Here is a 23740-nt window from a genome sequence, read left to right as displayed (position 1 = left end):
TCGCAGGCACCATTAACGCTTCCAGGTGGCTTCAGATAAATTTTGGTCCAACATCCGACGTCTCAGGATTTTATTATGATTTATCAGGATTATTGCACCATCAAAACAGCGTAAATAATGGGGATGTTGCGCTGCTGAGTATACAGGGAACCGGAACTTTAAAAATTGTGACTTGTTTGCAAAGGAATATTTTTACATGGCGCATGTTGTGAATTTGTAATAGCCAATCAGAACAGAGTGCATAGGCTTGCAGCCAATCACCAAACAGCATGAAGTGAATTCCTATTCAAACTTCAAGCGGTTCCATGAGCTTTACCGTCTCTAGCGCATTGTTCGAAGTCAGAACGATCGTATAGAATTGGAGTGTTTACTCGAAGCCCATAAGGGCTGTAATTAGTTTTAGCTTTAACTTAAATGCTTAGGTATCATTTCCACATCATTCGGAATTATTGATTTTGATTGACGACAGGAAAACCACCATCGCTGAACTTTTTGCGAACTGAGGTAAATTCAAAATAATGGCTACGCAAGGTAGCTTTAAATATATTCATTGTGCATGTAGCATGGCGTTGAATTAACATGTAAGAATCTATATATCCAAGATTTTAATGTAGATGGTATAATGATACTTTTATTTTACGTCGCGATGGACTAACTGAAGAGACCTGTCCTGTTTAGCAACCGAAGCCAATCCCACTATGAAAGGCTTGTTTTCTATCTTTTGACACACCAACTGTTTATTCATGTAGTGATCTAGGTACTGTGAAAAAAAACCCAATTCTTAATTATTTCATTGCCATTTATGGCGATGTACGTTTTATCCATTTGAACTAGGAGGGGTGGCAGTGACCCCTCTTCGTTAAGATGAATGGCAGTGGCTCCTTAACCCAGGGGTAGGGAACCTATGGCTCGGGAGCCATATGTGGCTCTTTCCATGGGTGCATATGGCTCTCCACTAACCTGTGAGGTAAAATAGGTAAATCACTGGTGAGAAAGCTGAGTCCCGAACGCACTAACAGATCGTCACTGTGGCGTTGACACTACCTCTACCACCACTTTAATCATAATTTAGTTTTTTTTATTACTCTTCTGCATGCATGATATCATTGATACTGATTTATTTGCAGCATAACAATGTGGTCAAGAGAATTTGGAGACTTTTTGTACTTCAAAAGTGGTGAAATGACCCAAAAATAAATCACACATTTTCATGTATTTTTACTTTTCAATTCTGAGAATGGCTCTCAAAAATAACATTAGAAAATAAGAATTGTTTATGGCTCTCTCTGTCAAAAAGATTCCCGACCCCTGCCTTAACCGGTAACCGGTCAAATAGTCCCAGGGGCGATTTAGCCGGTAACCTATTATTTAACATTGAGTGAATAGGGGATTTTCTAAACCATTCAACCAATCTTATTGAAATTTGATGTGCTATTGCCAATTGATAGATTTTAACACTAGGTGAATAGGGATTTAATGACTATTATTTAGGCAGTGGCTCCGTATCCGTAGTTTCTTACTATTTACCCCACACAGAATTAATAGCCATATGGGGCCATATAGGCTATTTGACAGGTTACCAGCTAAATAGCCCCTGGGACTATTTGACCAGTTACCGGCTAAGGAGCTACTGCCAAGATGAATTGGACGTCTATCACAGTCAATAGCAAAGAAATGTGATAATTTTCTGCCAACTCTGTTAATTTAATAGCATGGATTGCTATACGGCATTTAATCAGAAATGCCTTTTACAATTTGTGACAGGAACTCAATTGTGCAGATTTTGTTCTTGAATTTTGAAGGTTGTCGACTTTGTGACAGGTCAATGGCGTTTTCTTTGTCCTCGCCGTGTGCATCGCCTTTTGACGAAGGAGAAGAGATGGCTGTTTTTGAGTCTACAGCAGCAGACTTCAGAGGATCAGGAATGACACGTTTGCCCGAACTCTCGGTCATTTCACCGGGAATTGAACCTAGGCCCTCTACCATAGTTCAGGTGCATGTTGTTAGAACACGTCTCTCACTTCTGATGATCAATGCATAGTTCACCAACCTTTTGAAAAATCGTAAATGTCGTAAAAATTCTAATCCTTTTAGAAAGTGGCTGGGAACCCTGCAGTGATGACTCAAGTTGATAGTGACAAAGGCGATAGAGAGAAGGTGAAAGTCTTCCTCCGTATCCGTCCTCTTACAGAGGTGGAGAAGGAGAGAGGCGAAGATCAGGTGCAATTGTTGTTCGATGCATTTCCTCTCAAGTGTCTACACGGTCTCTTTAATTGAGTTCCTCTTGCAGTCATGTGTGAGCATACAAGATGAAGAGACTTTGCTGCTCAAAGCTCCCAAGTGTTCGCAAAACATGAAAATGGCAGAGAAGGGCATCTCTCAAAGCATGCACAAGTTCACTTTTTCTAAGGTGGTGTGCTTTTGCAAAAAATAAATGACCTACCTTTGCCGGGGAAATCATATGACAATGAGATTTTGAGCCTAACTTTTTCTCCCTTGTTAAGATTTGCGGACAAGAGACAACACAGCAAGAATTTTATGACTGCACCATGAGGGAGATGGTCAAAAATGTTCTTCAAGGAGAAAATAGACTCCTTTACACTTATGGTGTCACAAATTCTGGGAAGACTTACACCATTCAGGGTGAGATTTTGGTTATAATGAAATTACCAGATCTCAGCGACAATGTTAAGGTTGTTGGAATTGAAAACAGACAATTTAAATATACTTTTTCTGGGTTTTTTTTCAGGTGCCGGCCGTAATGCAGGCCTTCTACCCCGTGCCTTAGTGTCCCTGTTCACAAAACTGCAAGGTCGTCTCTATGGCGCCATGGATCTGAAGCCTGTCTTGTGCCATGATGTGAGACATTTGGAGCCAGCTGAGGTCAAAGTGGAGGAAATACGCAGAAACTCTCTCCTCAAAGATGTAATCAACATATCTCAAATTAGAAAAAATATCACTCGTCATTGATTTAAAAAAAAAAAAGCCTAATCCATCCATGCATTAAAGGATGAGAACAGGAGTTCTTACCGAGCTGGTAACACGTCAACATGGGACAGCGGTATTGGAGGACTCTCTGTTACCAGTCACATTGCTACACAACTAGAAGGTGAGGAACACTATACTTTTAAGTGTGGGTGATATGAAAACTAAAACATTTTTTTCCCCAAAGTAAAATCATGATCTCAAATTGAATCACGATTATTTTTATTTATTTTTTAGAATAGTTTTGGACTGGTTTCCTTATATAGAACATTTTTATTTCCTTATACGGATACGTTTTTTTATTTCCTTATATAAAACATTTTTATTTCCTTATATCAGTTTTTTTATTTCCTTATATTTTTTTTTATTTCCTTATATAAAACATTTTTATTTCCTCATACAAAACATATTCAAAATGTATGTAAAACCTTAATAAAACACGTTAGGCCAGCAAAGCTTTCTGAAGAGGTTTTAATTTGCTAGTGCAATTTTTAACAAAGTATCCAATGAACGTAAATATAAAAGGCAAAGCACTTTGAAACTTTGAATCTATTATCTCTTGAGGAGACACATTAATGACAGCTAAGCCATGGATTTTTTTTCGCCAGGAAGACAAAATTGTCAATATATTTCAACTGCTATTAAATGTTTTGCACGTTTACAAAGAAAATCCGTGTTTGATTTACTAAGTTTTAAAAAAAGAAAGTCTTTTTTTGCGATAAACTGCATGTTTAGTGCTATTGCGTCGTTTATGATCTGTAAATGTTATTTTTTTTCGTTTCGGCTTCGGATCTCGGCTTCATGAGATCGTCAAAATGTCAGCGATTCTAATGTTCTAATGTGGCATTCACCTTACTGTCATTATAATTAACATTCCACCTTCCTCTGACAACATTGTGAATTGTGCAGACTGTGACAGTGTATGTCTGGAGCCCAACAGCCTGTCACACAGCAGTGGAGACAACCTAGAGACAGGACTGCAGTTCTCCATCTGGGTGTCCTTCTATGAGATCTACAACGAGTTCCTCTATGACTTGCTGGACGCCACGCCCTCCACGCAGCCCAGAAAGAGAGTCACGCTTCGACTAAGTGACGATAAGCACGGCAATCCCTACGTAAAGGGTAATGGTCTCTTTTTTTAAAATCTATTTTTCAAGAAATACAAATCTGCAGAGACATTCAAGTAGGTTTACATGTGTAGCATGTACACTATTTTATAACGTGATTGGAAACAATGTGATGAATTTGAAAATTTAAAAGGGAATGAAGTTTAATCCAAAATCTGCCGCATGATTGTTAATGTTTGAATTGGCACTTGTTTGATACTGGCATTGAAAATGCAGTTTTATAAAGGTTAATTGATTTACCTGTTTTTGGGCCTTATTCTGTCCTTTTGTTTGTATGTTTTTTTATTGTTGTTCTCTAAATATAAACCTTTGCTCGTGTCAGACCTCACGTGGGTCCAGGTGCGCAGTGCAGAGGAAGCGTGGAAGATTGCGGGAATCGGACGTCGTAACCAAAGTTTTGCGAGGACACACCTCAATCAAAGCTCCAGTCGTAGGTAAGGGTATTTTCAAGTTACTACTAGCTGTTTCCCCATTCCTTTAATCTTACAAACCTCTTTTTTTTTTTTTTAAACCTTTTCAGTCACAGCATTTTTTCCATTCGTGTCCTGCACATTCGCCCCGAAGCTGAAACTGGCGAGAACATGCGCATCAGCGAGTAAGTACACCTACTAAAATTATACTTTAATCTTATCAATTATTACAACGGTTTGATTCTCTTTTGTAAATGGTTAACCATATTTTTCAGACTATAAGCTGAACCTGAGTTTTGATTGCTCTAGCCAAACAATATACACTGTGATCGAAAAATATATATAAATGTCACACTGGCATACAAGTTGCATTTTTAGGGGAGCATTTTTTTACTTGTAAGAACCCAGGAACAAAAATTATACATTAAGTAATAGCAAAATAGGGAGCAACAGACAAAAAGGCACCTGTCAATGTAATATATTCGCAGTAGTAGTTTTTTTGATAAGTATAGTAAAAAAAAAATCGTAACAAGCTGTTGGTCCGGGTGACAAAAAAAATTAAGGTCTAACTCAGACATTTAATTGCTTTGCTCACCCCACATCTGTACTTTTGTAGACTGACTGTTTGCGATCTGGCTGGGTCGGAACGCTGCAAAGAGCAACGTAATGTTGAACGGATGAAAGAAGCTAACAACATCAACACCTCCCTCCTTACCTTGGGGCGCTGTATTTCTGCTCTGAGGAACAACCAGACTAACAAGTAGGTTCTCTACTACGATTCGCATTCACTCGCTACTGTATATATAAAAAAGTTGGAAAATATCAAGAATACATTTCTGGGAAGGACCGGTTCCAACATTGAAATGACATCCCCAGGTCACGTCTCCCAGAAGTGGTACCCTTCAGGGACAGCAAGTTGACGCGGGTGCTTCAGGGGTTCTTCTGTGGCCGAGGAATATCCTGCATGGTGGTCAACATCAACACGTGTGCCTCCATTTATGACGAGACTCTCCAGGCCCTCAAGTTCTCGGCCATTGCTTCCCAAGTAATATTTTACATTTAATAGTAACATTAGCCCTTGCCTATTCCACCGAAGGCATTATTGTTTTTTTCCCCTCAATGATTTCCTTCTAGCTGGTGCACGCGCCCTCCACAAAAACTCGAGTGGCCTACATCCTGTCTCTGCTGCGTGAGCCGGCCACCAGGAATGACAGCACAATGTTGGAAGAGGATGCCGATGACAGCGATGTTGAAGATGGCGATATCACCATGTTGAATAAAGAGGTTGGTCATTTGCTAGAGGAAGAAAGACAGAATTTCTTGCAGGGTTGGTAATGAAAACTGGTATCAGTTTAGTAACTAGCAATTTAAAAAAAATGGCTATTTTTATTTTGCAATCCTTTAGCAATTTATTCTCATCACAGTTAGGCTGCTGTCGAGTTTGGACTAAGCACAATGTCTATGCAGGATTTTATTGCCACAGTTTCTTAAAGTTTTCTTTTAGATAGGTGGACATTCAAGAACTGTGACTGAGTGTCAGCTTTTTTTTTTGTTGGAAAGTCTTTACTACAGGCCATTGACATCCTAGAGCAAGAAGTGCAGCGTCAGAAGGAAGAACGAGAAATGCTGGAGGCTAACGTGAGGGAGGAAGTCTTCTCTGAGATGATGGCGGTTATTACCAAAATGCAAGACGATTTCAGGTGAGCTGATGGCATTCCAGCAAGACCTGTTGGTCCTCATTTAATTTTAGTTCAATTAAAAAATATATAAAACCCTTCTTGTGTAGTGAGACCTTGGAGGTTCAAACGGCTCTTATTGAAGAACGCTGCGAGGACAAAATAAACAACCTGCAGAAACATTTGAAGCAATACTACATTCAAGAATTAAAGGTGAATGTTGTAAACTTAAGATATGAACATCTCTCGCCTCAAGCCATCTGAGGTGGAAATTCATGTATGTCATGACATAGGAGCGAGATGATGAAATTGAAGAACTGGCTGCTGCCCTGAAGAAGAAGATGGCTGCTGATGAGGCGTGCGCCAGCTCTGCAACCCACGAAGACCCAGAAGAACCTCGGCGGTCCCAACGCCTCAGCACGCAGAAAGAACATACTTTGCGTGCAGAGCTTGAAAAGTGCCGCGCCCAGCTAACAAGCAAGACGCAGGGTACGCATGTGCGAATCAAGAGATTTTGTTTTTAAAGAAAATGTCATCCTTTCCGCTCGCTTTTTCAGAGGTGTCGCAGCTGAAGATCCAGTTGGAGGCGTCCGGCTCAGCTGGTACAAACGCTGCCAACCGCAAGTTGGAAGAAGGACAAAGAGTAAAGAGCCGGCCGGGCATCTCGTTGATCCATGGTCGACCGCCGCCGTTAATTTTTGCACGTCCTTCCAACAGAATCTGCGTCAATTGCGCTTGGATTTACAGAAGCTCGGCTCAGAACTGCAGTCTGGCGAGCGAGCCTGCTGCCGCAACACGGGAGGCGAGAGGTTGCGGCAGGCTTTGGCTGCAGCAGATGAGACTCTAATCAAACAGGTACTTTTATGTCGCCTTCATACGTTAAGTCATCTTTCTATCTTAAGGCAGCTATCACAGTCCTGCTGTTTGGTCCAGTTTAATATTTAGTGGTGAGAAAATGCACAATGTTGAAAACATTGGTATCAATAGTCACATTTACCTGACTGTCTAAAGCAGGGCTCACTAATTCCGGTCCTCGATGGCACCTATCCAGTCTGTTTTTCATGTCGCCCTCTCGAAACTCACCTGAATCCAATGGTCAACTCCTCAGCAATCTCTCCAGAAGCCTCATAAAGATCCTGGATATTTGAATCAGGTGGGTTAGAGATTGGAAATACGGAAAACAGACTGGATAAGTGCCCTCGGGGACTGGAGTTGGTGATCCCTGGTCCAAATGAAGTCAGTCTACACATTTCTGAGTTGATCCTTTTTGGAATGATATAAGTGGGTGAATATTTGAGTAATTTGTTTTTATTTTTCCTTTCTCTCCCTCTCATTTTCATTAACATTTTCACCTGCACATCCAGCTTTAATATGGATTTATCAAATCAAATACACTTACACGGGGTGATTTGGAAGCTTTCACGTCCTCACACCTTGGGATGACTACAGCTTCACTGCACTGTGCTCTTGGCTGCATCTAACCCTGTTGATGACTCACTTTCTCTTAGGACCAGATCCTGGTGGAGCTGCAGAACGGCTTGACGTTGGTCAAGGCCGACTTGAGGCGGAAGGCTGAGACTCTGGGTCAGGCGCCAGCAGGTCAATCTCTTCCTCGCGTTGGCTTCGCCACACCAAGTTCTTGCAAGAAGCGGGAATGTGGCAACATGGCAGCCAAAGACTCTGAAAATAGGGTTCCTCAGAAGAAGCCCTTTTATCATTCTTTGTTCCCTACTTGCACACCGACTCGGAAATACAACACACGCAATGCCGGAGAGGCTAACCTCACCCCTTACTCTCGAATCCTGAGGTCACGTCAGCAGTCTCCGCCACCTAGCCCAATGCTCACCCCTCACACACGACGTGCCAAGTATTGAGATTGTTTGTCCTTTAGCGGGAGCAGCTTTAGCTAAACCTTCGCCTTTTTTTCCCTTCCCAATTTTATATATTGTTGTTAAAGAAATTTAAAACTTTAAAGGTGGTTTGTTTCTATCTGGTAAAATGTGTTATCCGGATAGTTGTTATTCTTTGGATTGCTGTGCTCTTTACGTTTTTCATAACAAAGGTTCCGTCTAAGTATACTGTTTAAGGTTTTTTTTTTTTGTATGAGAAAGGAGGTTACCTACCTCACATTTCAGCTCATTGAAATATGGTCAAAGCCTTTTTCATTATATAAAAAACCCTCTATACTTTAAATATTGTTCTGATTCACTCACTGTGCTTGATTGCAGGAACATGTTCAGTATTCATCACAATGTTTTTGTTATTCCAATAAATGAAAGATTGCCAGAGGAACTTGGTTTTCATGTAAAAAAATGTAAGCAACATCAAGTTAACGTTTTGAACAGGGTTTGATGATATGACTGATCATATTCTGAAACACCAGAGTCATTTGTCAAAGGTCAGGGTGTGAAGGAGATGAGATTGAGTGGCGAGTCTCTCCTGACAGGCGTCGTGTTATTGTTGTTAGAGAGAGGGGCAAAAAGGTCGCACGATGGTGTCTCTGCCTGATCTCTCAACTGAGAGATTTGCCGCAATAGAGCTTTCCCTTCTTCTCGTGCCTATAAAAGTATTGAGAGTACCCCCATGAATCGCAGAACATTTGCAGGCTGTTCAAAAACATTCGAATACTCACATCGTTGAAGTCACAACATCGCTGGGCACAGAGGGACGCCTCGTCATAGAGTTTGTTCTTGAAATAATACTGGCCAAGGTATTTGAGGGCTGTACTGACTTCAGTGTGTTCTAACTGTTCCTGTGTTAAAAACAGTAAATGTAAGCCAGGTTCCAGGGAACTCGAGGCGATGCAAAAGGGGAAATATAAAGTACTCACTCGGCAGGAGAAAACGTCTTCTGTGTAAAGCATGTAACTCTGGGCTGCGTCATCATGTTCATTCAGCTGTTCATGAAGCCTTAATGAGACAAAAATTCACATTTTGCCTTATGCCAATAGCACATGATGCAAATTTTAATAAACATAACTGCAATGGGATTCAATTTAAAATTTTTATTAAATCTGACTTTACAATCTCGAGGTACCACTGTAAAGTGCTCTACTTACGAAAAAAGTTCTGAAACAAATTAATTTTAAAAGTAGAGGTACGACTGTATAGAAAAAAAAAACTCAGTTTTAAGATAATGGTACCAATGCAATTTTTATGCTTTATCTGAATTCATTTTTAGTTCTGAACCATATCAGCCTAATGGATCTTTTCTAACATTTTTTAACTTTTTTAACATTTTTTAACACTTTTTAACTGGTAATATATTTTGAAACAATGTTACCTACTTTGCCAGTTTGAGTAATGCCATTTTCTCTACATCTCCAACCGAGTATGCCCTCCAGTAACACTATTAAAAAAAATCATTAACATGGCATATAAGCATACTTTTAAAAAGTCATATTACCTTTTTGGCTTCAGCTGTCTGGGACAGCTTCTCATAGTTTTCACCCAGTGCAACCAACATGCGTGAGTCATTGGGCCTGCATGCAAAATGCCAGAATAAGGATGATTGTATTCCGCCCCCTCCCCTTTCAAAAATATACCATAGTAAGATACAAACCTGAGTTGGTGAGCCTTCCGATAATAGTACAGACAATAGAAGGGCATCTTGAGAATTTCATAAGTTTGACCTAAGCCGTACCAGGCCCGATAGTCCCGCTTGTTCACTTCAATCGCGTGTCTGACAGCAAAAAAAGCATACTGACACTTGCGCCCAACGTGATCATGGCCATTGTCAAGACAGCCAGGGACTGACCTGTAAGCTTGGATGGCTGCCGACGTGTTCTTTAACTCCATGTACTCGTGGCCCATGAGAGTCCAGGCGCTCAGGCAGCGAGGATTTAGTTTGAGGGCCCGTTGAAAATACAGGGCCGCCTTTTCGTGCTGTGAGCGCAGGCTGTAGTAGTTACCTACAACATTAGTAGATGAATTGCCACACTTTGGAGACGACGGATCATATATTATGCCTTATAGAGGTGATTTCCCTGAATGTGTATGACTGCCACATTGTTCCTTTCTGTTTAAATTTTCTTAAATAATGGCCAAGGAGTTGTAGTTTTTTTGTGATTAAAATTATACAGCCTGAATCATGACATATCAGTCTGTGACAATTGACAAGGAGTCCTGGAAATATGATATTGCAAATGCCTCATCTGCCCTTTAGTCCTTAGCGCCATGGATTCTGTTAGCTAAAGCCTAACTTAAAACAAACTTCACAAGAGAACGGGAGAAAGGAGAGAGACAGACAAAAATCGGGAAAGACTCATGCTGTGATTCTTCACCCTGTACCTACCAATGACACAGCACGTTTCCACTCTGTACTTGTCGATCTCCACCAACGTGTGAGCCAAGTAACTCAACTCTGGTTTCATAATCTGTGGGGAGACATGATAGTTTGACCTTGAAATCCACAAAATGCCACATTTTCTTTCATTTCAGTCCAAAAAAAAAGTCCTCACTTTAACATAGAGGAGGTTGGAAAAGGTGTCCATGTTGTCAATCCGATAAGGATCTTCTGTTCTCAACTTATTGAACAGAGCTACTGCTTGGTCAATATCTGCAAAGACATCATGAATGCAGTTACACCTGAAACTGAAATATTGAACATATCAAATTGAATTCAATGATACAAGACCTCGGATGTTGTGGTAGGCGACAGCCATCTGCGAGATAATATAAGTGCTCTTGGTGAAACCGGCGTCCATGAGGTTTTGGTACTTCTGCAGCGCCTCCTTTATCATTTGAAGTTCTGTGTACATGTGGGCCAGGAAGAAGTCCTTCATCCAGCAGTCGGTCAAAGACAGCGACTTCAACTAAAGAGGAATAGATTGCATTTTTTGACGATTTGCACTTAAGCGGCACACATTAGTTTCAAAGTTAGCTTTGAACCATTTCAATGTTGGTGACGAGGTTGCTCAGCTCCAGCCACGCGCCCCAGTGAAGAGGAAGTGCTTGAATGGCCTCGACAAAAACTTCCACTGCCTCCTTTAGCAGATCCAGCTTTCGAAGCACCACTCCATACCTGCCATTTCACACACGTTATTGTTTCCATATTTCTGCAGAGAAGGTGCAAGGCTAGTACTTACAGGTATAAGGCGAATCCATCCAGCTCTCCAGCATTGTGCTTTTTACTAAGCTCCACCCTCAATTCCCGCAAAGCTTCGTTACGCACCTGACCCTTCTCTAAAGGACCTAAAATGACAAGTATTTTCATCTTAATCGATCAAAACATGGGAAAAAAACTACTTCTGTACTACTTTGTCCTCACCTAGGCTGTCAACTGTTTCATCATCCTTCTTTTTCTCTCCAGACTGCAAACGAAAAATGGATGCTTTCGATTCTCGAGTGTGGACAAAGTAGGTAAGTAAAAAAAAAAAGTAATTCCGATGAGATTTACCAGGTAACGTGAATACATGTAGAGGAAATAAGCCTTCGGACTGGTGGAACCCTTCAAAAAGTAAGCAGCACGGTCATACTCCTTCAAATCAAAGTAGGATTTCGCCAACGTGAGTGCATCAAGGTCTTGTATGTCCTCCTGTATGGATAGAGATATAAAAAATCTGTTCTCTTTACACATAGTTTTAGGTGATGTCAATTTGTAATTCTTTATTCATGTTGACTTCAAACAAGGAGTGCTATTTTTGTGATCACTTTTTGGGCATCATTTCATATTTAAACTGTTGAATGGGGAGTAACACACAGATCATAATAATATAATATTGCACAGATTTATTAACTACAGAGAAACGGGCTGTACAGACCTCTGAAAAGGGACTCGGGAGTGGCAAGGCATCTTTGGGAAGAGGATCCAAAGCAAAGGCCAACTCAGAAGCCCTAAAGATAGAAACGTAGCAGTTGTTTGCAATTTTGCATCCCTCATTGGCCGACACTGAAGGCTATGGACGTCCAATGAATTTATGCAGGGCAGCAGCCAGCGATCATTCTTCTATCAATGAGGATTGATGCAAACGTGCGACTGAATGAAAACTCGCATCGTACTTTAAAACCAAGTTCAATCATTTCCATTACTTCATTAAAGACGTTTCCAATACATTATGTGAATTGCCAAATAACTGCGTTACTAATGCAATTTTATTTAACGTGGGTGAGAGTTATATTTTTCCACCTAACGAGCAAGCTACTCATTGAGTAAGCCGTTTGTTACAGGAGACAAAAAGTCACATGCAAAATGTGCGTCTTACCATTTGGCGCTATGTAAAAGTCCTCTTTCTTTGCATAGCCATGTTACAGACAGTAGTTGTTTTTTTATTTGCACTAGATCCCCAAACTCACAGTGGAGCGCCGCCATGTTTACATTCGACAAAGAAGCGTCGCTATTGGTGGACTTCAAAAGTTTTAGTCGCGCACGCTCTACGTCACTTCCGTTTTTTTCACCTTCGTTTCCTGCTGTCAATTTCATGCAGTGCAGAATATTTACAAGCATTGCATCAAATATGAACGTTCTATAATAATTGTTTGTAATTTTTTATGGCTATAATAATAATTACTCTTTGTCTAATTCATGCGTTTGTCTATCAATTTAATATATATAAATAAATGTTATTCATTTAATGAGAAAACATTCTATTGTGCATATATTTATTTGTGGTATTTTTTGTAGCAGAACTAGACTTCTAATATCTTAATAACTGTTTATTTTGAATACCGAGGGAATTTAATTGAACTTGCACGTTGGGATGGATTTCAACCATCGTTTTTAACTTATACTTGGCTTCCAAAACATGTTTACTGCCAAGAATGTGTGCACCACTAACAAATGTGTGGTATCCTGTTACAATAGAAGAGCCAATGCTTTGTTTTTGCTAAGCGAATTTAATACTACCAAGGCTTTTTACATTTAACGATACATCCAAGGATTGAAGCAATAAAGTCAACTTAAACTTCATTTACAGCCACACCATTATGTCCATTCTCTTACAGTGACTTATGATCAATAACTCAGCTCTGATTTTTGAAGGAACATGCACATTTTGACTCATGCTTGTACCAAGAACTTGTATTTTTTTAATGACCTGTCCAGCTGCTGTCATTGGCCTCCACACAGTCTTGCTTCTTTGCAGTGGAGCTCATCATGTTCCTGTCTTTCAACATCAGGCTCATCACAGCCTTTGTTTGGCATATTCATCTTCATAGTAGATCTATGATGTATAATAAAAAAAATAAAAACGATTCCCTAGTCAGCACCTTAAAAGTACATTGCACAGGTGCACATCCCCAGCAAAAATCCCCCCGTGACAGCTGCCTAATGCATTTTAGCGAGGGTCAAAAGCCACCCCCAAAATAGTGTGGGGTCCAAATGTTTATGTTGAAAGTCTGTGAGAAGGAAAACATCATATTGAATTACTCAACATCTTTCAGACTGGAAAACAGGCCTGCATTACTTTAATTAAAACAACGATATATTGTTAAGGAAGAAGAGAAATGAGCATTGGAAATGTTTTGCTTAGTATCAATGGACTCCAACAAACATCACCTGCACAATTTTAAAATATGGAAACACATAGCATGCAACCACTATTTGCTGCAAACAAGATATAAGTCTATAAGTAACTAATATTAATATACATAACTAACATAAACGTATTTAATATAGTTATAATTGTAATGGTGAATATTTTTGACCAATATTATAAAATAAATGGCTATCCTGCTAATAATATTGCACAATCAACCCTGCGTCAAAAATAGAAATTTACTTTGTAAATACGTTAGTACCATTTTTGACCAGTGGAGGGCAATGTGATAGCAGAAACCAACCAATTTCATCTTTGTAGCAAACTATTATGAGCATATGTTAAAGATTAATGTACAAAGTTACCATTAAAGGGATGTTTATAAGGATTTAATTGCCAGAGGTATAATTGAGGTATTTTCAGTCTTTATATGTGTGGGTTGTGTCAGGAAGGGCATCTGTCATAAAATTTGTGCTAAATCTATTGGGATGATCGACAGGTTTGTTGAGGCGACCCCTAAGGGGATAGAAAAGTCAGTCAATGTCAAATTGTTGCTTCTAACCACAGGTAAATATGATGATAACCATTTGATCACTTGGATCTTTTCTTGGGATGGCACTTTGTACATAAGGGAATAACAATCAATGAGTTAAAATCACTACATTTGGATGTGGGTAAAATGTACAAAAGATAAAAAAATAAAAATACAAGGTATATACCTGAGGCGGGCATCATATCATTAGTCGGGGCCATGGGTGGGAAGAAGCGATCGACCTCTCTCGATGTACATCATCTTGGACAGCTCACAACGTTAATCAAATAATAAGAAAAACATATTGAAAATATAGACAACACCCCCTACTCCAACCCACCAATCAAAACATACACTTTATAGCCAAGAGGGCGAGACAACACCAGGTATGTTTCTTCTATTTGAATGGTTTATGGTGACAGGATTGTTCCTTTATTCACACGTATCGCAGAATACCATTTCCCCTCATTTAATTGGAGAGTCTACCCTCTCCTCAGCTCACTTCTTACTCTGGGTCGGTCATGTTTGCCTATTTCGCACAGCAAGCAAAAGCCACTTACATCCAAGACTGACAAAGTAATCAAGTCAGACTGCAGTTTACAAGGCCGAGCGCACGGCTCACTGAGCAGGTTGAAAGGGGTGCAGAGACAGGCCAGAGAAACCATCCCTTTCACTCGGCCCTTCCTCACTTTCTTGTCCTCATCTTGTTTCCATTTCTTGCTCTCATTCTATTACACAGCCACTTTTCGCTCTCTTTACCTCTCTAATACTGCACTTACATGCCCCATGTGTATATGCTGCAGGTATGAGCAGTGGAAAAATAAATATATTACAAAAACAAAGGCGGCAAAACAGAATTTTAAGACTGTAATTGAATGGGAAATACACAATGGCTAGTCATATTCTGTGTACATCTTAGAGCTGTTCGTATCACCTAGACGACAGGGTGTCTAACATTTTTGTTTAGAACTTGAACTTTAAAGCTGCTCATTTCATCGGACTGAAATCTGATGTCGAGGCAAACATATTTGCGTCAGGAAAAAAAAATTAAATCTTGGATGCTCTGCAGCTGTGTGGCAATATGGCGAGATCATAACTTGAAAATAGCAGCCGAAATGTCTGAGGCCATAAAAATAAACAGATTTGTGAGCAAAACACTTCGGTACATCTGTTGCATTTGTGTAAGTAAGCATGAAAAAGCCGCTTAACAGGCATGCACAGTCCCTAGGGTTTCAATCTTGAGGGCCCGGCACCGAGTTGTGTGATTGGTTACTTATGTTGTTGAGCCTAAGCGAAGAGGAGCCAATGGCCATGTCTCATTAGGGAAAGCCACCACCTGAGCACTGGACTCACTCATGCTTTTAGTGCTTTATATGCATGTCACTACTACCGAAAGCCTTGAATGAATACGTGACGTATTTGTTGGATTTACTCGTAGCAATCTACTAGGATTTGTTTTCGCGACGCCAGTTGCCACGACAGAATTCGCTGAGAAATCCAGCAAGAACGGTATGGTCTGAAAAAAAATTCTCCGAAATGGAACGACACCATTCTAAGCTTTGATAATAATAATAATAATGATAATAATAACAACAATAATAATAACAACAACAATAATAATAACAATAATAATAATAACAACAACAATAATAAAAACAATAATAATAATAATAATAATAATAATAATAACAATAATAATAATTGGATTTTTTGCTGCACATTAAGACTACTAAAACTTTTTTCTTCCATCTATGCAAAAAATTAATAGTTATACAGTACAGTTTATCCACGATAAACTGATGCAAAGACAGTAGTTTATGAATTTACTATCATGCCTTGCCTGAGTACGTTTAACAGTTCCAACTTCAAACTGTTTTGATCACTTCTCATGATAAAAAAAAATTTGCATTGGACATTTAGGAAACATTTGACACTAAGATCAATGTGATTGGATGCACAAAAAAACTCCCTGATGACTTCCATTCATATTGAACACGAAGCTACATTCCCAATGACAAGAAGTGACCTTGAAATGCCCCAAATCAACAAAATATGTTTAACGTCTTTACCTACCACTGCAAAGTTACCATCGCAATTTCTCCCAAAATGGCATTTTCTAATAATTAAAAAAGTACTGTTAATTAAGTTTGTTCATGAATAACACGTTTTTATTAGACAAATAGAGAGTTGAGCTGCACAGGGTCCCTACCCAACCTGTTCCACTGTACTTCTGTTGGCCTACTTTAAAAACAACCACTAACGACGTGAATACAGGTTGTCTCCTGTGGCATAGTGTGACATTTCTTGGCTCACATGTTTTGCCCGCAAAGATAATATTTGATTAAGGTTAAATGGGCAGAAAGGAGAAGAACAAATTGCATTGGATGCTGCAATACGCTTTCCCTCGTGTCAAGGTAGCTTGTGATGCATACCAGAAAAGACGTCGGGCCGCGGGTTAGCGCTCAGACAGATGTGTCTCGTCTGTACACACTGCAGGGGAGGGGAAGCTTGGATGCTTTGGCTACAGGATTAATTTGCCCTTTGAGACAGGTGCCGAGAGAAGCGGGTGCAGACACAATGAATCTAATGTTACGTGACCCCCTCCCCGCGCTCCACTTTAAGTTCATGGGACACTGGGAGCATAAAGCCAACAAATTCATATGGAAATTCTCTTTCAGCGAGACACTTTTACAGCAGCACTATTATCTCCTGTAATGTGAGACTTGTCTCCTTTGACTAATAAGGATTTTCTCTGCTTTATGATTGAAAACATCATTGTATTATATATACTGTGTTTTACATAGAAAAAGACCATGGGTTATGGCTCAATGCAGTCTAATTTATGTAATTCACTAAAGTACTCTCTTTAAACGATCATATCATCATCAGCTTGATTTTGTGCTATTCTTGTTCCTTCCAATTACCTTTTAATCAGTGGCGGGCTGTCAGGGCCTTCAAGGCCTTCTCTGCTGGCCTAAGAAATATCTGAATCATATATTACATTTTGTCCATCAATACTTATTAAATAATTCCAAATTGTCTGTTAGCTTCCTTTCATTGCTTTCCCCCCTGGTTGCACTGCTTCCAGATGTGTGTTTTCATATTGAAGCATTTAACCAATCACATTTCAGCCATTATTTGTTGCCAGGGTCAGAAATCTGCCTCAAAGCCTTCACAATCAGTTCTGCGGGCTCTGCTGCATTGAACAAGCGTCGATAAGACTGTTGCTTTAACCAATCAGATTTCGAGTTGGCAACACCACAATGTATTGTCGCAGGCGTAGGGATACGTCATTGCTTTCACCAACTATGATTAGCTACCAAACTGTATCTGGAGCTAGCTGCACAAGCAAATATATTGTTGTGTTGATTTAAAGCCATTTTCAAGACGGACTATGCCAGAAATACGACAGGACAAGCTTGACTTTCAGCATTAGCTTCGATGGCGATAGAAAAGAAGGAAGAAAGAAAGGAGGATGGATATTGTGTACAGTTAAAAAGGATTTTTGGTGAGTAAAATATGGCTATATTCCTAAATAATATTTCAATTGTGGGCCCGGTTCTGATATCTGAATTCTCGTACAGGTAGTAGTTATTTGGAAACCGTGTGTGGGCAGGCGTGGGCTCGATTCCCGCTGGTGGTGGTTTGATTCTGAGTGTGTTTTGTCGTTTGTCTCTCTGTGTGCTCTACGGCTGACTGGTAACCAGTCTAGGGTGTAGTCTGTCTTTCACCTGTGATAGTTCTCCGGCAACCCCCGCAAACGCGAGAGAAATGAATGAATAACTCTTTCAAGAGAAACTACTGCAGGTAGTTATTTGAACATCATGAACATACTTTACAGCTCTCTGTATGTATTAGTGTCAGACATCACTGTGGTTGAAAAGTAGTCATTTTAGTGTCTGAAAATTGCAGTATATGCAGATTGTCCTTTTCATTCCTTTGTGTTCATTTGTCAAATGTGTGGGTATACCAGGTGTGATGCCACACTTTCAGCGCACACTGAACAAAATTGTCAATTCAATATAGAATTTTACCATTTCATTGAAGTTGAGACATCGTGTGACGCGTAAACAATTGTGAATGTCGAAAAACACTGCAGCTATGGAATTTATGGCTAAATTGTAGGTGCAAAAGAGAAAACCCTCAAAATCTCTTAAGAATTCAAATGAAATGCAGTTTAGAATTATTTATCTAATTAGTTTCATAGAGTGATTGATTGGGGAAGTGATTAGTACATTTGATTGGAGTATTTCAGGTACCGGGTTGATGAAAGTTTGTGCAGAAATAAACCCTGGAAAAAAGGGTAGTCATTTAAAACGGCGCTATGTTTACCATGGTTTATTGAATCAAAATTGGATACGCATTCTCAGCGAAACTGCAGGATTAAGTATGGAAAGCACCCACTGTCACGGGCAGCATTTTTTAATTCACGCAAATTTAACTTGATACCTGCAATATACAGCATGTCCTGCACTGTATATAACCATTTGAGTGGAACGGTACAGGTTCCAAAACGTGTGTTAAAATCATTTTAAGCGGAAACAATCAATGGATACCTAACCAGCTGACGCATAATGTATATGTATGGAAAGGACTGGACAAAAATTACAATTTTTTCCCGCCCCAAGGCTTAGGGGGTCGAAAGGGGTCACTTTATTAAGCGATAAAATGTTTAACCTCCAGGTTGAATAGAATTTTTCACTCTGACACTTGAGTGAACCGCAATTTCTTTTTAACTAACCACTTTGTGCTTTAGAAAATTTGCTTTCCCGGCTGGATTAGAATCGGTGCACATTTCCGGTTGCAGTCGAAGGTTCCCAGTTATTGTTTAGTAACATGTAGGGCACATACAAACTGGCCCCAGAGCGGCATGTCGACAGGCAACAGTTGACCCGACCCCACGGGAGAAACACGACACTGGAGTTTTACGTCAAACGTCGACGCTCGCCGCCTGTTCTTCGGCGAGACCGTGTGACCGTGTCGAGGCAGCCGTTCAAACCGTTCTCTCCAGAGACACATTTGATGAACTTGCTGACACGCAGATGACGCTCGAGTGCGCGAGGATACTATAACGTGGACTGCTCTGTTTGAGATCAAGGTCCAAAAGACACAACGTGCTGGAAATCACATAAAGACTTGAAGGAAAGCGAAACATCAGCGAGTCCCCATTGTGCCACGTTTTATCCCTTCCATTCAGACTACTTTACACATTATTCATGCTCGTACACGCCAAGCATAAAGCTTCTGAAGGGAACGGCGCTATATTCATTTGGAAAATTAAAAAAAAATCACCTCTCCCTCGTTCTCTCTGATTTACCTTTAAACACACTTGCCTTTTAAACACAGTTAATTAAAAAGAAACCAAAAAGTAATCAAATGGATGAGGACAAAAGAGCAGTCAGCAGCTGATGTAAAAACAGACTTAAGGCTTTGTGACTTTTATCTTCATTTTCAAGTTGTAAAAGAGGAGTTTGACTGACATTTCTAAACACACATGGTAAATTAGTATATAGTATATAGTCACCAAGGTATACTGTCAGAGAGGGGAGATGCCAAACCTCTTGTCTATATTTCCTGTCACAATCTATTGTGGTTAACCAAGCTCAAACAACAGCACACAACCCAGTCTTTGTTTTAATTCCTGATTTAATTATTGTACATTAGAGATTTGCAGGCTCTGGATATGGATGTACCGGGAGTGGATGATTAAATTTAAGAGTGGAAGGGACTTACCTGTCAATCAAAGAGTGGGGCACAAAGGATGAGCAATACTTGCTTGTTCCTTTATTTCCTGACTGGAGATTCAGGGTTAAAATTGATATTAGGTGGATATTTGGACCAATGGGCAGCTCAACGAATACCTGGACTCTTGAGCAACTGAAGTTGTACGTGCTTTGAGCAAGAATGGGAGAAATTCCAACAATCGAGCTTGACTTGGAGCCAAAATGGGAAAGATTTTCACCTCCAAAGCTTGAATAATTAGTCTTAGTACCCAAAACCTGCTAAACTTTGTTAAAGGCAAGGTAACACTGTAGTAAACATCACCATCTCATTTTTTTGAAAGATAAAAAAGATCACATTTAGCATTAAAACAAAAGACAACAATAAGTATAAATGTGATAAAATGAATATGCACTTAAAAATACCTTTGTGCCATATTAAGCATTTTAGATTGGAGTATATATATATAGAAATATGTATATATATACATATATATATATACATATATGTATATGTATATATATATATATAGACACATAAATATTCCAATCTAAAATGCTAAACATGGCACAAAGGTATTTTATACATATATATAATATATATATATATATATCTATATATATATATATATATATATATATATATATATATATATATATATATGTATAAAATACATTTGTGCCATGTTTACCATTTTAGATTGGAATATTTGTGTATATATGCATATATATATATATATATATATATATATATATATATATATATATATATATATATATACTGTCAAGGGTGCAATCTATTTGGGGTGCATGAGAGACCTCTTCCAATTAAAAAATAAATAAATAAATACCTGCATATATATATATATATATATATATATATATATATATATATATATATATATATATATATATATATATATATATATATGCAGGTATTTTTCTGTGTGCATGAGAGACCTCCTCCAATTAAAAACATAAATAAATACATGCATACATATATATGCATGTATTTATTTATTTTTTTAATTGGAAGAGGTCTCTCATGCACCCCAAATAGATTGCACCCTTGACAGTTGCTCACATTGCCTATAGCAAACATCAACCGTGGGAGTAGGACTGCATTGGTAGAGATAATTTAAAAAAATCCAATGGCAAAACATTAGCCACGAAAGATATGACATGTATGGTGCATGTTGATGTCATTTTATGAGGCAGCTGTGATATAATTACGATATCTTTCTAATGTGCAGCAAAACACAAGACACAACCTCGAGATATAAATGCATTACTGGAGCCAAACTGAGCCGTGGGCCTCATGAAGCTGATTTAATTACCATTCAATTATACTTTTAAGATTTAGAATAGCTCTGAGTGAGATGTTGCAAATAAATCAAAGACAAAGTTGTTAAAATGTATTATATATGAAAGGAAGGCTAAAGTGAAGTCTGCATTGGACTGAAAGCTTAATAAGCCGCCGCAGAGGGGCAAAGCACTACTTTAAATGGCAAAAATGTAAATTATGAAATTAGCCATCCTTTTCTTTCATATCCTCTGCCGACAGTCATAGGTATGCCAAATAGATACATTGTCAGTTCCTGATTACAGTGGCACCTCGACATACGATCGTAATCCGTTCCGAGACTGAGATCGTATGTCGAGCTTTTCGTAACTCGAGCGAACGTTTCCCATTGAAATGAATTGAAAACAAATTAATTCGTTACAACCCTCTGAAAAAACACCAAAAACAGGATATTGGATTGGAAAAAATGTTTTATTTCTTCTAATTTGCCATATATTGACAAAGTAATAAATAACGAGTGGTTTAATAGTAATAAAATGTGTTTAATAGATGTAAAATTAGAGGCATTTCGTGGAGGGGAGAGACAACGACACACACGGGGGCGGAGGTGGGGGCTGTTTGGGGGGACTTTATCCACAGCACTCGTAAACGAACAAACAAATTTAGATTAACTTGGATAAATATATACAGACACACTCAAACATACGTTTAATGTAACTTTACATAAAACTGAATTCTAATTTAGTTTTAATCTTTTGTTACCTTCGTTTTCTGGGTTAGCGGTTTGCCACGCCTCCACCCTCACGTTCGCTATCGATGGACTGTTTGCTGTTGTATTGCCTTAAAATATTCCGAAAATGATGCACACAGATGTCCTCACAATAGGATAACGCACGACCACTTGCCAACGAGAAATAGTCTTTAAAGAACGATCGCGGGACCTTCTTTCCTTAGAAAGAATAATGAGAAATGCAATAGCTGAGCTTACCCACGTATTGATTGTGGGTAATCAAGTTTTATTCTGAGAAAGGGTGCCATTGCCTATGAGTGCTGTGTGCACGAGTATACTTCATTACCCAGAAAGCCCTCTTTTTGCCCGCGCATGCGCGTTGTGCGTTTCCTGGTCGAAACTTGTCTGGATAAATCGTTCAGTCTTCGTAGATATAGTAGTTATACACAAAAGAGATGCAGCAAAAAAAAGACAGTGTGCTACAATGATAAACACCCTCTCATGTCATGGCCACCTGGCTTGGTCGCATCTCTAAATTTTAATCGTATCGCGAGCGAATTATTCGATCGGAATTTTTGTCGTACCACGAGCATGTTGTATGACGAGCATGTTGTATCACGAGGTACCACTGTACTTTCAATAGACATACAGATTTTTTTAAAATTCATCCTTTCATAGCTTTTTCACGATTATTCAAACCAAACAGTTTGCCGAAGTTGTCTTCTGTAATATTTCAATCTTAACATTGGCGTAATTTTGTCTGCCTTTGCGAAAATGCTCCCGAAAAACTGTTTTAATAAAGGAGAAGGCACTTGGATTGGTGTGATCGAAATGCTAATTGACATAATCATGGCTGATATGTAAAGTTATGTACGAGCCAAAGTATTATGAGCATCGGGAATATCGCACTAGCTGACTGTCAACATTCTTGTCTATCAAACCATCTTAATTGAGAAATTCTCCCCTGATTTAATTGTGCTTGAAACACAAGATGCTTGGCTGACCTCTTAAATGTTTACTACATCATCATCAAACTTAACTGCGCTTTAGAGTTATACAGCATGAATTTACATTTCTCATCAGGAAGCGCCAATCTTGATTTTCTCACGGTAATAAGGATAACCACATTTTCATTGTCGCATACACAGGCTTGCAAAACAGTCTATATCATACTACTCTATGTGCAAACGATGGTTCACACGCCTAAACCAATCAAATTTTAAACCGTGAGTGTTTTTCTTCCCTCGAAAGATCGTGCGCAGCTACGCCAGCAGCCTCGCACGGCACTTCGACTATCAAACGTTTGCATTCATCAACGCCGCGTGGCACTTCTGAAAGAAACTCTGTGTCGAGATATCTGTTTTTGTTTACAGACAAATTTTGGGCAAATAATTGCTGATTGCAAAGGGGAGCAGCAGTGTGAAAGAGTCAGTGATGCCCAGTCTATTAACTTGTTGACATTTTGGGGTCGGCCTGACTCTGGGCTAATGCGGAGTGTGACCAAGCAGAACCATCTTCATTATCCTAGTGCAATGTTTCATTGCTTGGGGCTTGCACGCTGATGGCCGGCCACCCATTTGGCCGTCTCCACCTCTCATCTCCTATTGCAGCGTGTCTCTATCTTTATCTTCTGTGAATGCATGGTTGCCAAGCGTGCTATCAAGCATTTTTTTTTCTCTCTCTCTTGCTCCAAAGCATTGCCACCGACTTCTAGCTTATTTTGCTCTCCCTCCATCCATCACTTCCTTCCAGGGCCATCCTTTTTCTGTTGTGTCAGTGCTTT

At 39.3% G+C, this 23740-nt stretch overlaps 2 protein-coding genes across 2 annotated transcripts; one reads left to right on the top strand and one right to left on the bottom strand.

Moving 5' to 3' along the window:
• The first annotated feature begins 278 nt into the window (after positions 1 to 278).
• Positions 279 to 8490, top strand: kif20a (kinesin family member 20A). The gene is made up of 19 exons (XM_077591922.1): positions 279 to 504; positions 1820 to 1993; positions 2095 to 2220; positions 2291 to 2410; positions 2505 to 2643; positions 2750 to 2925; positions 3010 to 3109; positions 3895 to 4107; positions 4435 to 4546; positions 4633 to 4707; positions 5139 to 5282; positions 5399 to 5567; positions 5657 to 5806; positions 6083 to 6222; positions 6309 to 6411; positions 6492 to 6687; positions 6756 to 6841; positions 6916 to 7053; positions 7707 to 8490. The coding sequence occupies exons 2-19, from the start codon at positions 1826 to 1828 to the stop codon at positions 8070 to 8072; spliced, it is 2721 nt and encodes a 906-aa protein (XP_077448048.1). The 5' UTR covers positions 279 to 504; positions 1820 to 1825; the 3' UTR covers positions 8073 to 8490.
• On the bottom strand, positions 8434 to 12564 carry cdc23 (CDC23 (cell division cycle 23, yeast, homolog)). Its single transcript, XM_077591924.1, has 16 exons — positions 12401 to 12564; positions 11960 to 12032; positions 11596 to 11733; positions 11467 to 11509; positions 11285 to 11390; positions 11088 to 11220; positions 10834 to 11011; positions 10658 to 10755; positions 10492 to 10573; positions 9955 to 10108; positions 9760 to 9879; positions 9604 to 9679; positions 9485 to 9546; positions 9029 to 9107; positions 8831 to 8950; positions 8434 to 8756 (listed from the first exon to the last, which is right to left on the bottom strand). Exons 1-16 carry the CDS (start codon positions 12505 to 12507, stop codon positions 8598 to 8600), a joined length of 1728 nt encoding a protein of 575 aa, XP_077448050.1. The 5' UTR covers positions 12508 to 12564; the 3' UTR covers positions 8434 to 8597.
• Between the last annotated feature and the right edge of the window lie 11176 nt (positions 12565 to 23740).

Source organism: Stigmatopora argus, chromosome 22, assembly GCF_051989625.1.
Source record: "Stigmatopora argus isolate UIUO_Sarg chromosome 22, RoL_Sarg_1.0, whole genome shotgun sequence".
NCBI classification, from domain to species: Eukaryota; Metazoa; Chordata; class Actinopteri; order Syngnathiformes; family Syngnathidae; genus Stigmatopora; species Stigmatopora argus.
Note: the sequence above shows the minus strand (reverse complement) of the source record. Positions and strands in the feature narration are given on the sequence as shown.

What these genes read in the sequence shown, in the direction of transcription:
- kif20a (XM_077591922.1), top strand. Translation starts at nt 1,826, where the DNA reads ATGGCGTTTTCTTTGTCCTCGCCGTGTGCATCGCCTTTTGACGAAGGA. An exon ending in AGGAGAGAGGCGAAGATCAG is followed by an intron (nt 2,221 to 2,290) that starts GTGCAATTGTTG and finishes TTCCTCTTGCAG; the next exon opens with TCATGTGTGAGCATACAAGA. An exon ending in GAGAACATGCGCATCAGCGA is followed by an intron (nt 4,708 to 5,138) that starts GTAAGTACACCT and finishes GTACTTTTGTAG; the next exon opens with ACTGACTGTTTGCGATCTGG.
- cdc23 (XM_077591924.1), bottom strand. Translation starts at nt 12,507, where the DNA reads ATGGCGGCGCTCCACTGTGAGTTTGGGGATCTAGTGCAAATAAAAAAA. An exon ending in GATGGATTCGCCTTATACCT is followed by an intron (nt 11,221 to 11,284) that starts GTAAGTACTAGC and finishes GTGAAATGGCAG; the next exon opens with GTATGGAGTGGTGCTTCGAA. An exon ending in CGGAAGGCTCACCAACTCAG is followed by an intron (nt 9,680 to 9,759) that starts GTTTGTATCTTA and finishes TTTTGCATGCAG; the next exon opens with GCCCAATGACTCACGCATGT.